Raw genomic sequence first — 18,788 nt, forward strand, 5'->3', positions numbered from 1 at the left:
GACTGTTCTCCCCGTGTCTGCGTGGGTTTCCTCCGGGTGCTCCAGTTTCCTCCCACAGTCCAAAAACACATGTTGGTAGGTGGATTGGCGACTCAAAAGTGTCCATAGGAGTGAATGTATGTGTGTGTATCTGTGTTGCCCTGTGAAGGACTGGCGCCCCCTCCAGGGTGTATTCCCGCCTTGCGCCCAATGATTCCAGGTAGGCTCTGGACCCACCGCGACCCTGAACTGGATAAGCGGTTACAGATAATGAATGAATGATATGTCCTGCATTTCCTGTTGGTGTTTAAAAAATGATACACTTAAACAAATCTGTCTAATGATCTGAGATGAAATTACTTTGTAGTCCCTGAGTGAATCAGTTTATGCTCCACAAAGTATCCCATCTGGGGCAGCCATATTAACATTTTTTGCGGATCTCTAGTACACTCAGGCCACTAGTATAAAGTCTGTGCTATGATGTGAAGAAGAATCCTAGGGAAAATGACTTTTTTAAGCCTTTAATGTTTATTATTGATAACTGATTTTTGTTCAGTCATCTTACTTAATATAGTCATTTAAACTTTCAATTTGTTTATGGTGTCATGGACTCATTTTATGACCAGCTATTGTTGTTAGTACTTAAAAAATAAATAATAATAATAATAATATGTTTAACTGATGAGCCTAATACAAATTCCAGTCCTACAGCAGTGTGTGTGTGTACTGTGTGACTTTGAGCAGTCCTCAGGTCTGTTGCTGCAAGACCACTGAGGGATAATTGTGTCGGTCACAGCTGACCCACTCTGTGTAATGCTGCGATGTCAGCTAGAAATAGTTTCACAGATATTATATATTATTTTGATTGCTCTGGACATGCTGTGGTCTGTTTTTGCTTTCGGAAAATGCAGCAAAGTCTTATATAATAGTTAAACCTGACAAATCCTAGTTTCCCTAACCGTACTTTTTCATAAATATTACTTTTAGAACAATACTTTTCTCAGAGAACAAAGGCTTAATATAGAAGAATCTAATTTATTTTAGACCATTTCCTGGGTTCACATAAATAAAATGAACATTTATCCAACTGTGACAAAAAGATTCTGAAATAAAATGACATATATTCAGATTTCTCATATTTTATTGATTTTTAGTTACATAATGTTACATTGTATGATAAGCAAATCTGTAAATGTAATAGAGATTTGGACAAAAATGTGCTTTAAACAGCATATACAGTGTGTGGTTCACAATATTTGATGTCAACCGTATCACAATAATAAGTGCCTCTTCCATTTCCGGTTCAGCCCAAACAAAAACCCTACATGTAAAAAAAAAAAAAAACTAATAAAACAACAAAAATAAACAGTGCATTGAATGGCACTAATACACAGCTACATCAAGTGTAGTCACATCGAGCGCCACTTAATGACGTTTCACATTGTAGTTGCTATGCACCTGTGCACAGTGTTCCAGTAGCCCTAATGATGTGTTTTTACAACCCAAACAGGAGGGAAAGAAACCGACACAGTTCTTGTGTTTGAGATTCTAAGAAACTCAGCAGTGCTCCATAAAAAATGCTTTTTATTCATGGGAGAAACATTCAGTGTCCTTGCCCCCAAAATCAATAATGTTATACAGCAGTGAAGGAACCTTCGGCACTGGCTAGTGTGAGAAAACAAATAATAAATAAAAGTGTTTCCTGGATTCATTCGTACTTTAAAGGCCACATCTGTGCTGTTCATCATATTGCTTCATGCAATACTTCTTTAAACCTTAAAACTCTTAGACATTATTTCTCTCATAGCAAAAAAATGCTCAATTTGGCACAAGTTGCAAATCTAAGCTCACAAACAGTTTGGCTCTCGGAAGCAAGTGCACAGACAGAACTGACAAGATTCAGGATTAACAGAGAGAGAGAGAGAGAGAGAGACTTGAAAGTAACCTGCTAGAAATCAGTTACAAAGCTGAGCAGCAGCATATTGCTTTTATGTCTGCTTGTATTTGAACACTGCAGGTGATAATATAATAGCTTGGTTAAGGACATGCGCTTTGTTGCAGTACACAGAGGATACACTGATCCGCTTTGCTGAGATTGCATCATCTCCTTTCAAAACAACAGACATTCGAAATCACACACACACACACACACCTCTGAAGCAGGAGTATCTACACGAGCAACTTTTAATATGAAACTGTTTAAAAACAACAATGCCAGTAAGAAAAACATGTACAAAGTGCCTTTGCATAATTCGTGGAAACAGGTCAATGTATTTTGGAAGAACATCTTTTCTCTACATTATTTTCTCACTCCTTGTGAACGACTTTGTTTGGCACAAATAAATAGAGATAGGCTCAGCTCAAGGGCACAGCTTTAGAGGAAATGTAGAGGGAGAACTGTTATGGCAGCTATATAATGTCTGCATTCAAATGCACCCTCTCTGGAAAAAAAAGAAGTGTTCTCCCTCATAATGGCACTGATTTCATGAACGGTTTTCACGCCTTTAAACCTATCTACTGGTCGTTCGTTCCACCCAAACTGGCTTTGGGGCCGCAAAGGCTTGGCACTAAAACTGTGAGGTCTCAGTAAAGGAAATAGCGTCTGTCTTATCCACAGTAAAGCCACCGTTGACGTAGGACTTCTTCTCACACTCATCGTCATCCAAAGTGGTCTCCAAGGCAAAGGGATTGGCTACGTCCACGTCAGAAGTGAGGTCCATCCTCTCCAATTCTCTCTTTGAGAGTTTCTGGACAATGCCCGCCCCATAGGCATCCCCCAGTACATTGATCATAGTGCGGAAACGGTCACTGAAATACAGAAAGAAAGTGACATTTAACATTAAAATGACCTCCTTGTTTCAACAATCATTGTTCATTTTTTCTGCTCCGTTTACCACGAGTGTGCTTTGTTGTTTTACAAATTACAGATTCACCCTTTTATGCTCAGGACCGCCAAAGAGCAGGTATTGTTTGGATGATACATTTGAGCTGATAAAATGGACAATGGGTGTAAAAACAAGGAGGACATTTTAATATTTTCACTGATTATTGTAAGCACTTACATCAGCCAATCCACAGCCACAATGAGGGTGACATCACTGGCAGGAAGGCCAACTGCAGTCAGCACTATCACCATGGTTACCAGTCCGGCATTTGGGACTCCTGCAGCTCCGATGCTGGCTACTGTTGCTGTGATACTGCAGAGGTATAAAGGACACATTTACCATTGTTTTAAATTACCATTAACCTTACAATAAAAAGTTACCTTTTAAAAATATTATTTTAAAGTCTTTTAACAGAGATGTTTCACACAGACGTTCAAACTGAGTCGCCGCAGTTTCCATTCTTACCTAATAGTCACTATTTTCCCCACGTCAAGGTCGAGGCCATTGAGCTGGGCAATAAATATGGCTGCCACTGCTTCATAAAGTGCAGTACCATCCATGTTGATAGTGGCGCCCACTGGAAGAACAAAGCGTGTGATCCTTTTGTCCACCCTGTTGTTTTCCTCTGCACATCGGAAGGTGACTGGTAAGGTTGCAGAACTAAAAGGAATATAAATTAAGTGGTCACTACATTTTCCAATAATTATGCTGCTTTTCAAAATTATTCATGTTTTATTTTATGTCATTATTACGTTTCTGAGCATAATGTTTCATATTTCATTAAATAGATTTATTGTTTCATGACATAGACTTTTGTAAATAGGACAGACCCAACAGGACACAGACAGCTCCGGCTCACTGTTGCCTGCTACAGATTTTATAGCTCAAGTCAAAAGTTGGAGACACATGACATGTCTCTATAAATGTGGTTTTTGCTTTCTTTTATTTGTATAATTTACCTCAAGGAAACTGATGAAACATACCAGTACACATTCTTTTATTTCCAAAATATTTGCAATCAACTTGTCTAAAATTTGGTTTTGTTATACCAATGACAGGCCAAGTATGTTGTAAACATTTTTTTCCCTAAATTCTTGCTGGAATTTGTCCCTAGTGGTAGTTGTTGCCATGTGCTTCTAAAGTCTTCTATATTGTATAATAGATAACAGCTTTAACATTGAAGCCTGTCTCCACATCATTTTGAGCTTTTCACAAACGTAGGTCTGATTTAACAGGAGACAATGATTGACCAGCTTTGCACTAAATTCATCATTCCTTCTCACTTAATGACTTGTACTGGGCTTGTGTGCTTTTGAACTCTTGGCCAATGATTTCTGGTCCATGCAACTGGATAAAACTCTCAAAGCCTGCTGTGCCATGTGAGAGCTCTAATGTTGGAGCATTCGTTACCATATAGATTCTTGATGCAGTAAAAATAAAGAATAGTATGTATTAAAGGCTTATATAATAAAGCTTAGTTTAAAAGACAGTATTCTTTTTTGACTAAAAATCAGCAGCCAGCTGAGAAAGAGAAAAAGCAAAAATATGCCTGATATAATAGTGTTATATTATGTGGACAAATTGATTTCCAATCAGGAGTAGGGGGAAATTTTACTCCTGCCAATTGTGCCATATGTATCTCTTCTATACTTAATATTGATACTTAACTTTTTTCAAACTCTCTCAAGCTGAAATTAAATTTTAACTTTCAGTTGCATTACATCACTTATTGGTCATTTCTTCATCTACTCTTTAACACAGCTCCCAATTTTAAGACAAATTAAACACTGAGGCTCACCTTGAGGAGATCATGAGAGCTGTCACCAGGGCCTGAGCCATTCCCAGTGCGAAGGTGTATGGGTTCTTTCTCACTAAGATGAAGTAGATCAGTGGCAGAAACACAGTGGCATGGATAGCAAGTCTGTAGAGCAAGAAATTGGATATTTAATTATATTGCACAATCAAATTTCTGACAAATAACTAGAATAATTGTAATGTTGGGTAAATGTGAATTTTTACAGTTGTGTATGCAATGATTGAAACTAATATATATATATGTATATGTGTGTGTATATATGGTCTCAATTATAGTTTCATAATGCACCAATCCATGTAGAATATGAATTGGCCTTGTCTTACTGAAGTTGCAGTCACACAGCTCCAGGGTTCTAGGGTTGGGGGTTAATTTTCTGTTCTGTTACGCAGCTGGGCACTTCATTCCAGTGCTCAAAAAGAGTCAGATCTGTTTGAGGTGAGCTTAAAGGAAGTTGTAATATGCTGGAGAGGGCAGTAGGCCTCACTGTAAAGCATAGCCTGCAGTTTTACCAAGGGCATGTTAAGTGTAGATTTATGTCCAGTTCAGCCATGTGAGATCCAAACATTCTCAGTATGACTCAGCAATAGGTTTTTAGCACCTTTCCTTTCCACATCAGTGCAGACAGCTCCCACTCAGCTGCAGCTAAGAATCCCCTCATGGACGTTCAGTCAGCAGCATCATTCATACCAGTGGAAATTTAAGAGATTGTACATCCACAAAAGGTTTTATTACAACAACTGCAGCTTAAGCAGTTTTAAAAGTCCCTGCCTCTTATCAGTTCAGGGACAGAGCTGATATTAAACACTATCGGGTGGGAAAAGGCCACCATGACAGCTGTAGTAAATCCGCTTCACTGAAAATCAACAGGACAATGCTGGAATGTTAGTAAAGACTTACCCACTAAGCACTGTCACCATGTACATGCCCATCTTTCTGAAGATATCCCAGTCTTCCACTTCTATGATCTTAGCTGCAATTAGGAATAGGATGCCCAATGGCATGTAGCTGAAAAATGATATATATACTTTCAAAAACAATACCCTCAACAAAAGTAGCTCTTAAGAAATTATAAGAGAAAGATAATGTTTTAAAGTGGTTCAGACAGCAGAATTTAGAAGACTGTTTCAAAGAATTCATAAAATTATCATTCCTGCAAGTTCACGTTTACTTAATAAATCAATCCCTGTGGTGCCAACCAAATTTTAACTGCTAGCCTAGCCACTGAGCTAAGCTGTACAATCATGCTAGCTTTAATACTTATCTCACTGCTAAACATACTTGTAAAGATAAACAAAGATATCTTCCTGCCTATCTTCTACATTTGCCAGGCAGAGATAAAGAGAGAATTCAAACTGCCCAACCCCAAAATTCCATCCTAAACCAATACAATTCTCCTTGTTCATTTGACTAGGGTCACTCATCTTAAAAATCTCCCTGGTGAAGTGTCCCTTTAAAAGAGAAATTATTAATTTACTTTTGATTCTTCTTTTTTGGGTATATTAGAGCTGCAATAATATATATATATATATATATATATATATATATATATATATATTAAACCTGGCATGTGTGGGGAACCTGCTTTATATAGTATAAAATGTTTTATTTAGGGAATACAAAGCAATTTGGTTCTTTAGCTCATGTGAGGTTCACTTTATAAAAACAACACAAAATCAATGAATAATCACTTCCTCATATATAGTTTGGTGTGGTAAACATCACATATTGCTCTTTAATCCCTTTGCTGGTTAGCACCTGGAATACAGGATCTACAACATTAATCTTTCATACAAGTACAAACACAGCTCTCTGAAATTAAGGTAAATATCAGTAATAAAATCTGAACTGAAGTGACAGTACTGACCACATGATGATTTGGACCAATTTCATAGTGGCTTCATTCAGAGCATCAAAAAACTCAAGCAGGATACGTCCCCTTTCTCCCATCTTTCCAATGACCAGGCCGAAGGCCACACAGAACACAATGAGGCCAAGAACATTGATCCCATCTGAATATGATCCTACTATGGTGTAGTCCTTCGTCAGGTTCTATTACAAACACAACAGCAATGGAGAAAAAAAAAGCATTCATAAAAATATTAAGACAGCCTCACCTGTTGCTGTCCAAATAAAGTTTAATTTGGACTCGAGATTGGTAAACCATAGATAATTTAAAAATATTTTTTCAGATTTTTGAATTTCTTGCAGCTACATATGGTTTGTAAACATCTTTTCAGATTTTAAGACATTCCCCTCTAGCCTAATCATTCTTACCTGTGCGACTTTTGCTATTATGCTGCTTAAAGGTGGGATAGTCGTGGCGTTTGAACTTGTGTTAGTTGCTGATGGCTCAATCTCTTTGCGCTGAGTCTTGTACTAAAGGACAATACAGGATTATTCATAACAAACTTTAGTATTTCTTTCTACAATAAGATGGGATCAATTGCATCATTGTTGCCAAAAAATAAAAAATAAGTCTCAAATCAGTAATTGTGCAGAAGAAGATAATATCATTTGTGAATATGCAGTCAGCCATTTCTCTGATCATTCTTATTCACATTGTGAAACAGCCATTATACTGACACTAGTGGCAATAGTGAACTGGATTCATCAAAGATTGTGCTAAATCTGTTTTAAACATGGCTGTACGTATGTGGGGACCTGCTCTGTTGAGCATAAAATGGTTCATTTAAGGAGTACAAAGCAATTTGATTCTTCATCTCAAGCATGTTTAAATTTATAATACAATGTGAAGATAATTGTTTTCATAAATATGGTTCACTGACTTAAAATTCCTTTAATTATTAATGTCAATTAATGCAAACAATTTATGAGCATATATATTGATACATTTATTGTAAAATGTCAAAAAAATGCAAACATATTTAATAATATTTGAGCATTTTTAATCGGTTCATTCATTGTAAAAAAATTTCCCACAATGTAAAGAACTGAAATAATGTACTTTCTATCTCCATGGACAGTGATGATAAGCATGTTTTACAAAAGAGTGAATTATTTCACTTACTTGCTGGAAACATGCCTGCACAAGATTCTCTGGAAACATATTCCTGCAGAACAACAAATATTCCCTGACTTGTAGCAATTTTACTGTACTGTACACAGGTGTGAGAATGTATGAAATATATATATATGAAATGAGTATAAAAATGAGTATAAAACTCATAATAGGTGAAAACGGATCACCTGACAAGATCCAGGAGTGTGTCGACCGTTGTGACGTTTGGAGTCGTTCCTGCTCTATCAATGTTATCTGCTGTCTGAGAAACTCCAGGTTTAATAGTTGTCACCAAGATTATACCTATTGGAAATTAGAGGTTTGACAGTAAAGTGCTTTTAATTGTACAGGGTGTCACAAAATTAAGTAGACAGAAAAGAAACACATAAAAAATTGATGATCCAATTTTAGACACAATATGTATTTTTTTTTATTGTGTGTTTATTTAAGAAAATAAATTAACAAATTAATTGATACATCAGTACAAAAGTCAGGGGTGTCTGGTTTTGCAGGATATATGGAACACAGCAGCACGATCTAGCATCAAATTCAGAAAGCAAAGAAAGAGGGTAGGGATTTACATTTCGTTTTCCTATATTTAGATAATGTGTTTGGCTCAATACTACATAAACCTAAGTGGAAAGCTTTTGAATGGGAGCAACTTACAACGTTCTTCCAACACGGCTAAATCTTAGAGAGTAGATACGTGAAGTTGTGGATTATGTACAGGGGTTGGGACGCTAAAGCATATTCTAGCAGCTTGTAAGGTTAGTTTTTCACAGGGTCAGTATACATTGAGACATAATCAGGTGCTAAGGGTTGGACATTTAATATGTTTGTTGGACAGCAAATACCTAGAGGTTAATGCATTGACAAGTGGCTGTTGTAATAAAATGGTTAGATTTGTGCGTGAGGGGGAATGTTTTCAAGAACGTGTGCAGGCTACAAATATTCATAGATGGGGTGAAGCATGAAATGGGAAATTGCTAATTAAAAAACTACGGGTCCCAGAGTGCATTGTGTTAACTATACTGAGGCCAGATATGGCGCTCTACTCTGAAAGTAAATGGATAGTTTATTTCATAGAATTAACCATTCCATTTGAGGATGCTGTAGCTGAAGCATTCAAAAGGAAGACGGACTTGGCGTCAGAGGTGGAACGCGGGTGGCAGGCACACTTAAGACTGGTGGATATCTGTGTTAGGGGATTTGTAACCAAGTCTGCCACATCCCTGTTCATGCAGTTCAGCATCAAGTGCCAGAAATTAAGGGCAGCTATGAAGGAGTAATCTGAAAAAGCTGAAACATCTTATATCTTATCTTGTGTATGGCATTTATAAACTTACATTAAGACAGTAAACTGGATTTGTTTCTAACATTTAGCTAATATTTGTTAGTGTTGAGAAATTGTAACTAGTTTCAGCTTTAAACCATTCAGTAATGTGATACTACAGCGGATGTCCATCATTGAAATTATTGTACATACCTGCCAGAAAAGGCTTCAGCAACAAAAATACCTTGTTCCAGTCTGATTACTAATGTAATTACACATATGATGTGTGTAATTAATTACATGAGAGAATATGCTGTTACAACTATTAAGATCCCCTTTTTATTTCAAAAGGCAAAACTGAAGTTGATTCACATTTGTAATTACATAAGCTTTACTACTGTAATCCATCTGTAACATGTACTAATTCATCAGTAGTTATACTGTTGTTGCATATGCTGTTCATGTGTAACTACACAGTTATTAGAGACACAACAAAGTGGGACCAATTTTTTTCACACAAATACGTGTGAAACTTTCACAAAATATTCAATATACATTTAATAATAAGCAGGTGAGGGTATCATGATTGGGTACAAAAGGAGTTCCCAACAAAGGCTTATCACTTCGTGCCAAACTTTGTGAGAGAATTGTCAAACAGTTAATTTGAACTCTTCAACTGTCCATTGCACATACTATTCTAAAAAGATTGAGGTTATCTGGAGAAATTTGTGTGTATGTGTGTAGGGCAGCCATGATAAATGCATGACATGAGCTCTCATACTATATAGCTCATTGTTCATATTACTATAATATATATTGCCCTTGTCACCTAACACAGTTCACTGCTACATCAAAAAATGTAATCTAAAACGGTTACACAAGGAGAAAGACAAACATCAATTCTATGTGAAAATGCTAACAAAGTTCTTTCTGGGCTCTTTGCCCAAGCACATCTCAGATAGTCCAAAAGACTGTAGAAACATTTGTTATGGTTAAAGGAGTCCATGTTTCAGTTTGTTTTCATAAAAAATAGGTGTTGTGTTTTCCATGCTAATGTCAAAAGGAGCCATCTAGAAAATCAGCAGCAATAGGTGCAAATGTCAACATCTCTTATGGTTTGAGAGGGTTTATTAGTAACCAAGACAGATAACTTTCATATGTGAGAAGTTTCCATTGATGTATAAGCAAACACTGGATATTTGGAGAGAGAGCTGTTGGTGTCAGAATTACAGTGTATGCTGGGAAGTCTATGGTTATTTCAGCAAAACAATGCCAAGCCTCATTCGGTACATGACCCCACACGGCAACCGCATGGCTTTGACATAGAGTGTGTGTGCTTGACTGACCAGCCTGCATCCAGAAATGTCTTATATGGTAAATCACCAAGATATTCACTGAATTCATCGGATATCCTTTGGAATCTATTCTTTGTGCTATTTTCAGTTACACAAAGCTTCAAAAGAAATATAAAGTCACAGATTCTTGTTTTGTTTCAATTTTATTGGAAATGGTATTTGAATTTGGTGAGCACCATAGATAGATAGAAAGAAAAAAAAAAAAAAAACATCACAGCTTTTGAATGCATGTGTTTGATTAGCTTACCCAGAATGACAGCTATGATGGTGGTGGAGAAGTAATAGATTACAGCATAAAGACCAATCTTTCCTGACACTTCAGAATCCAGGGCTGCCACTCCTGCAAAAACAAAATTAAAAATAATTCATATTTAATTAGTTAATATAACATCTAATACCTATTATCAATTCAACAACCTAAACTACAATAATGTACCTATACTTTAAAATCAGAAAATAAAACAGAACTGCCTATTTACATTACATGTATATTTATTGGAGTCTGCAGATGCTTTTATCCAAAGTGTGAGTTTAAGAGTCTACTTAGCATGATGTTTCTGTTCATGCTGGAAAATGAACATTACCAATTATTGCGTTTACATTTTGCCCATTTGTTCTGATGTATTTCTGACTGGGGTTTACACTCTGTTTATAGGGTCATCCCTAATATTTGATGCCTTTTGCAGCTCTAGACTTTTTTGAAAATACAAAGCATTGTTTATCCCATTCATTTCATATTTTAATTTGACCTTGATATGTTCATTAATTTACAATAATAAAAAAACTAATGGGCGGCACAGTGGCGCAGCAGGTAGTGTTGCAGTCACACAGCTCCAGGGACCTGGAGGTTGTGGATTCGATTCCCGCTCCGGGTGTCTGTGAGGAGTTGGTGTGTTCTCCCCGTGTCTGCGTGGGTTTCCTCCGGGTGCTCCGGTTTCCTCCCACCGTCCAAAAACACATGTTTGTAGGTGGATTGGCGACTCAAAATTGTCTCAAAAATGGATTGAGTGTGTGAGTGAATGTGTGTGTGTGTGTGTCTGTGTTGCCCTGTGAAGGACTGGCGCCCCCTCCAAGGTGTATTCCCGCCTTGCGCCCAATGATTCCAGGTAGGCTCTGGACCCACCGCGACCCTGAATTGGATAAGCGGTTAGAGATAATGAATGAATGAATGAAAAAAAAAAACTAATTTGAATGCTGATAGTTGTAGGAAAAAAAAATCATGATTCAGACACAACCATAATATAGTGCTTGTATGTTGTACATTTCAGCAACAAATATGGTTTTAAATAATAAAGTGAAAAAAAAAAATTCTATTGCTTGTTATATTTTCCAAAGAATTTGTGCTGTTTTTGACAATCATGTCACATGATGCAACAACCGCTATAAAATAACCTACCATCATAAAATGAGTAAACATTAAACAGTAGAACTACTCTTTCTTTTCAGATGTTTTCCTAAAAATAATTTATTTTCTAGTACTTAATATTCATACATAAATCTGTATTGATTTTAAAGAGATAGGGATCATTCATAAGTGGTTTATTAGTGGTAAAAGTTGCCCAGCAATTTTCTGGGACTTACATGTGAAAAGGGCTGTTGATACACTAAATGAAATAAAATCTTTAGCTTAGTCATCAAAACCTGATGAAACAACATACAAGATCTGCCTGATACATTCAACATTCATTTATCAAGGTTGTGTTTGGTCTTGAGTCTAGGTGGAGTCACTTGGTGCAAGGCAGTAACATACCCTGGTCATCCTACCAGTCCATCAAAGACCTTCTACATTCATATTAGAAAATAAACACAAAGGCCTCTTATAGCTGTTAAATAAAAACAGTGTCAAATGTATGAAATTAATTTTTAAAGATGAATAATTTAAAGTGTTAAATGTTTTATAAGTATGTTTAGAATGTGTACTGCTGAACATTTAAGGTAAGGAATAATATATTTATTATATATTCACTTTGTGGACAAAAACACTACTCTAGGTATGACATACTCTGCTTTGGTAGAAGAATGTAGCTGTGTGAACTTGCATACATAATGAAACGGTACCTGTGAATTATTACATAATACTACAGGCTACCACTGACACTTCTGTGCAACATGTTTGTTCTCTAATCATATTAGTAACTATTACTGTCATACATTGTTGTTTACTAATAGTTGCAAATGTGTTTATAGAAATAAAAATGCATGGCCATGATTTACGGTGGTGCAGCAGGTAGTGTCGCAGTCACATAGCTCCAGGGACCTGGAGGTTGTGGGTTCAAGTCCTGCTCCGGGTGACTGTCTGAGTTTGGTGTGTCCTCCGGGTGCTCCATTTTCCTCCCGCGGTCCAAAAACACATGTTGGTAGGTGGATTGGTGACTCAAAAGTGTCCATAGGTGTTAGTGAATGTGTGAGTGTGTGTCGCCCTCTGAGGGACTGGCGCCCCCTCCAGGGTGTGTTCCTGCCTTCTTCCCAGTGATTCCGGGTGGGCTCCGGACCCACAGCAACCCTGAACTGGATAAGAATAAATGATTTACTAAGGCATGGAACAAGTTCCTAAATGTGAGGTCACAGCAATGTATTGCAAAAACTTGGGAACACATTGAAGTTATGGTCAAAACTAACTAATGCATGGGAACAAAATAATTCAATTATAGTCACAATTTACCAGAGGTCTGGGAAAGAGACAATTAAATGGTGGCTATGATTAATACATAAGGAGAAGATAATTAAGTAATGTGTACAACTTATCAAAAACATGACCACGTATTACTAAAGCATCGGAACAGGACATGAAACCAAATAACATAATTATAATTAACACCTGTATAGTGACTATGAGAACATGCTTCTCTCCTACACATTTATGTTTTCCAATAAGACCAAATCACCTTTCACCATTGGTTTCACTAAAAACAAAATGAAGGCTTTACATGTAAAGATCCCTAAAAATAAATCTACCCTTAACATTAGACACTTAACTCTGTTAACCACACTGTGCAGCTATTCATTTTTGAGTGTTGCTTTACAGATGTTTATAAGTGAATGCAAAATAGATTCAGTGCTGTTTCTTTGTGTTTGTTCATTGGTCCTTATCACTGTTAGTAAAATGGTCAAACATAAGCCCAGTTGACTGTGGTGACTAATTTATTCGCACAGAACATTAGCTTGAACCTATTTGAGACTTTGTCTTCCATCCATCCCTGTTACTACCATTATTGTTCGAGAAGGCGTTCACAGATACCTGTTATCATGCTGGAGATGATGAGAGGCAAGATAACCAGCTTCAGCATCCTCATCAGGATTTCCCCAGGGAAACCAAAATATTGCTTATCAAGCTGAGAGAGAGTTGCATACTCTCGCACTAGCACTCCCAGGCCAATTCCTGTCAACAGAAGGAGAGACATGGATTATGGTTAAAGCACCTGAGATTGAGATCCCTGAGGAAAATTTTATTGCTCAAAAGTAATGTGTGGATGACTCCATTGAAAGCCAATCTGTTATAGGGAAAGCAGCACTGTTACCCACTACACTAACCAACCACTGCAACCTAGAATGAAACTACTGGCCCATAGTAGATATTAACTGCATAAAAAAATAACAAGGTTCTTAGTACTGGATGACAAATTTGTTGAATTCCTGTCTTGTTCAGTTACTGATAAACATAGGTGTTACTATCTCAGCAAAGACTCTAGTTAGACTCTAAGCAACAGGAGATATTGCCTAGAACAATGTTTTTCCTTTCTTTTAATACTCTGAAACAACATTGGCATTAGCTACAGATCTTGAGGAATTCGGTTAAACAATAGTTTGCGTTGTATCAGGGTAACCATGTTTGAAGATACCAAAAGAACAGCAATGTTTCCTCTTTTCTTGTGAGATTTATAAATAAAGCAGGCAAAAAAAAAAAAGAGTGATTGGGCAACAAAGACCTAGACCTATTTATAGCAAAACCATTTGAAATATGCACGGATCCACACACAGACATTGCCACAGTCAAAACCAGGAAATGTTGCGTGCACTGGATAATCACTGACTAATTCAGAAGACTTCGCTTACAGACATTCATGTGATTGACAATCCTACAATGAATTAAGGTCATTCGGGCAGTGAAAGAACCTCCCATTACTGTAAATTCACTCAAGTGTAAATGGCAGTGTGACCGTGTTGCTAAACCTTGATGACTAGGGTAAATGATAAAGCAGAGATTTGTTATCAATCCTTAAAAAGATCATGTACCTTTTGCAAAATTGGACTTAGCAAAATTTAGGATAAAAAGTCTTATCAGGGAAGAACTCTCTGGTAAAACATTTTCTGCTATTAATGTCCTTTTAACTTCCATTGGGTTGTTAATACTTAAACCATACAATGTTTCAGTTGATATGCTTTAGCTGTATCCTAACAGTTCTGCTAAAGTATTGGGGAAAATTAACAACACACCAAGAACTTTCTAGGATACAGTAATTATTATTTTACCTAGCATATTTATTTTTATATGACAATTTATCAACCTTATTTTATTCCTTCGGATTAAACAGCCTTTTGTTGTTAGTCTCTTTAAGACTGACGTATCATCGCTGTCCAGTAAAAAAGATTTTAACTGAACACCGCAGCTGTCCTTCACATAGTGTGAACATTTCAGGATGAATGGATGAATAAATACTGCAAAATTACTTGGAATAAAATCTTTTTACTTAGACTTCTATTGAAAGTTAAGCTCTCCTGTAAAGTAAACTATTTTGGGGATACATTTTTTCACTGGGCAGAGATGATATGGAAATTGCCTCTATTCTGTTTGGCTGCCTCATTCAAAATCTTCTTTTAACTTCATTGTGAATTGGCAAATATGAAAAGGCATAACTTTTTATAATGTCATAAATGGATGTATTTAAAAATAGGCTGTTTTTTAATTCACTTTATGCATCTAAGCTGGACTACATTGCTACAGCTAATTATACCACACAAAACTACACTTGATCTGCCCTAACATGGAGCCCTTACACATGCATATGTAATAATGACTGACATACACCTAAGATTATTTAATGAATATTGACAAAACAATTTTGTGTTGTATTTGTATTTTGAGCAAAAGAACAAAAAAAACTGACTTTTCATAAAGTGAAACAGCATGCAACAGTTATCCTACAACTGTACTGTTGCACCATGTAAAATGGCCTATAATTGAATAGCTTCCATAAAAGAACAGCTTAATGGCTGCTGGGTAATCTAAGAAATGCAGAATAGTGCAATAGCAATCTTTTACGGGGCAATCAACAATTGAGAGGATCTAACAAATCACTTTGAATAACAACCGTGTGATGCGACTCGTGCGTCAGAGGGCAGGGCAGCAGTTTGATAGCCCCTCATTTAAAGATATCGCTTCATATATTATATAAAATCTCTCTGATTATATAAATAATGTAAAATCACTCTGATCTTATCTTATCAGGTCTTATGAATGCCAGAGGATGAGTCAAGATGATTTTGGATCATCGATGAGCAAAGGTCATGCTTATCTTAGTTTTATCTGAATTGTGCTTAGGGCCATTGTTTGTCATGAATATCCCACATTTTGATAATAATTGAGGCTCCATTTGCTTTTGTCATATTCATATATCACCAGGGCTGTCTAAACCACACTCTTACCTAAATGGTTGTTGGTTTAACTTGCCATTTTCATGAAAATGATATGGTTTAGAGTATTATCAACTTAAAACATATTCTTCAAACTCTTAACTCATTACAGAGGGATTCAGAAGCAGAAGGTTCACCTGGGAATATGAAGTAGTTCTCTGAAACTGATCTAAAGCATTGTTGAAAAACATTTCACAGAGATAAAGGATTTACACTGAACATAATGGGTTTCCTCCAGTTCTACAAGGTACATTTCCATAGATGTTTTACTATTTAGCTTAGTAGAAATGGGAAACAAAATTTCACAATAAAATGCAAAATTACAGTGCAATATATTCACCTTGAAAACTCACTAGCAACCCTGATTATGGCAATTATGTATCACATAAATTCAGTACGGAGTATTAGAGAGGTCACCAATGTTTTATATAGATACTAAGCATTGATACACAGTAGGATTATTATTATTATTATTTAAACACAAGCTTACAGTGCTGTGCTGTGAAATATTTCAACGGTCAATCACCATTAACATAATAGTTCAGTGCTGGGCCAAATAAAAGTGTGAGCAATGTGAAAATGTTTGTTGTAATGGTGTAAAAAACATCACATCACATTGCGCACAGCTCAGTTAGTGGAAAATAGTTTTTTAATGAGCTCATAAATTCTGAAATACAGCTCCAGAAATTATTAGGAATGAAAAACTCATAAGATTTATTTCTTCAAATTAAAAATATTTATTAAGTTCTGCTTCGTAGAGGTACATTTGGTAGTCCTACATTTACAGACAATAGTCCATTGATTGCTCTGCATACTTTGTTACTCGCTTTCACCCTGTTCTTTAATGGTTAGGACCCTCACAGGAGATGGTGGTGGATCATTATCAGAGCTGCAGTGACACTGATGCAGTGGTGGTGTGTTAGTGTGTGTTATCGGTTATGAGTGGGTCAGACACACAGGTGCTGTCAGTATCACTGCTGGACTGAGAATAGTCCACCAGCCACAACTATACAGCCAACAGCACCCTGTGGGCAGTGTCCTGTGACCACTAATGAAGACCCTTGGAATGGCTAGCAAAACCGTGCAGTAACTGTCTCTCACTTTGTATGTAAAACATGGACCCTCAAGGTTGGTTCGGAGGAACACAGTTTGCAGAGCAACAGATGGATAACAGTATGCAATTGTAGAACTACAGAATACGCCTACATGTGGACCTGATAAAATGGACAGTGGTTTCAGAAGCAAGATCAGCATTTCAATGGTTCTGCTCTGCTCCAACTTATCATGTGTATCACTCTCACACATTGTCATGCTTCTCTGTGGTGACTGCAAAATATGTTTGAACAGTCAGGTGGCTGCAAACAAACACACACTGAATGAGAGGGATGGGGAGAGCTGATCCATGACCACATACTATATGCACAATGGCAAATCATCCAGTATTTAGATAATACTTTACAGCACACACAAACTGGTTAGAAGAAAGGGCTGAATAGAATATGTGGCAGTTACAGGCATAGATAGTAGCAGACACAGGGCAAGGTTAATAGCAGACAACAGAGAGGAAAGCAGCATAAATCTTACATCTTGCCAACATTTCTCATTACTACGTGACCCGTTTAGTGATGTCCACATCACAGACAAACAGAGAGTGAGGGAGGGTAGGTGGAAAAAGAGGCAGAGAAAGACTGAAAGAGAGAGCTAGACTCAGAGCTGTGCAGGTGCATGTATCCCCTCTATGCATGCAGACAATTTAAAAAAAATCAGACAAAACGTCTGCAATACAAAATTGACGTATAAAACATACCGCCGATATTCGGCTACGGAGCAGTATTGTTTTGGCTTGAGATATAAAAGCACTGCAGTGTTGTATGAGGCTCACCCAGTATAACAGAGGCGATGGTTGCTATGAGAACCCAGTTCTTCTTCAAGAAGCCTTTCACATCCCTGCTTCTGCGCTCCTTCTTTGCCAGCATGTCCATGGTGGAGGTCCACAGCAAGGCACAAAAGGCTATCAAACAACGCAAATGTCCCTAACTTAACGGCGAGACGCGAAGGAGCTGCTGTTGAGGCAGTGTCTCGGCTTTTATGAAAGCGATGCTGCTGTCAGTTCCAGCAGGGTGGGGGGTGGGAGCATTGGCGTAAGAACCGAGGGTGGGGGTAGGACGTGTCCCTCGCAAAATTGGATACAGCTGCATTTCAGACAAACAAAATGCTTTATTTTCGCAAACTTTTATTTTGAAAGTGTGCCACCGAGATTAATGTGTTTTGACCATCGTTAAGGCGCCTGGTCAAATATAGAGCTGCTCTAATTATCATTTTAACTGGCCTCCGATTAACCGTCAGAGTCTGGTTTATAAAGTTGGGGTTTACCAGCTGTAACGAGAGTACAACAGATAACAATAACGGCTAATTCCAGTTATAAAAGCAACTTGTATATAACGTCTTGTTAGGGAAACACAAAGGACCTGAGAGTTGGTGAACGTTAATATTAGCTGTGTTCAGGTTGTGAGAAGGCGCTCTAAACATGCAGCAAGTTAACGTTAGTCTCTGGCTGTGTCCCAAACTAAATACTGCTGCACTGAATAGTGTGTAAAAAAGAAAGAAAGAAAGAAAGAAAGAACATGCCACCCTTAGCAGTGCTTCTTGTAGTGTACTATGTTCCAAACCTCTATCTCTAGCAAACCTCTGTCTAACGTTAATGTTAATCAAATGCTGTTCAACATCTTTATAAATTCAGTATTCTACTGCCTTGTCTACATAGGAATCAGCTTATAGCTAGCTAATATTTTGGTGTGGGTTTTGAAATATGCCCCGACCCCGTCTGAGT

At 37.2% G+C, this 18,788-nt stretch overlaps 1 protein-coding gene across 1 annotated transcript; it reads right to left on the reverse strand.

The window, feature by feature from the left end:
* Nucleotides 1-1,138: 1,138 nt before the first annotated feature.
* On the reverse strand, nt 1,139-18,029 carry slc1a1 (solute carrier family 1 member 1). The gene is made up of 12 exons (XM_066681519.1): nt 17,841-18,029; nt 13,566-13,706; nt 10,575-10,667; nt 7,888-8,002; nt 7,709-7,751; nt 6,955-7,056; nt 6,545-6,729; nt 5,578-5,685; nt 4,663-4,785; nt 3,330-3,524; nt 3,042-3,176; nt 1,139-2,787 (listed from the first exon to the last, which is right to left on the reverse strand). Exons 1-12 carry the CDS (start codon nt 17,938-17,940, stop codon nt 2,547-2,549), a joined length of 1,581 nt encoding a protein of 526 aa, XP_066537616.1. The 5' UTR covers nt 17,941-18,029; the 3' UTR covers nt 1,139-2,546.
* Between the last annotated feature and the right edge of the window lie 759 nt (nt 18,030-18,788).

The sequence above is a fragment of the Hoplias malabaricus genome, chromosome 9 (genome assembly GCF_029633855.1).
Source record: "Hoplias malabaricus isolate fHopMal1 chromosome 9, fHopMal1.hap1, whole genome shotgun sequence".
NCBI classification, from domain to species: Eukaryota; Metazoa; Chordata; class Actinopteri; order Characiformes; family Erythrinidae; genus Hoplias; species Hoplias malabaricus.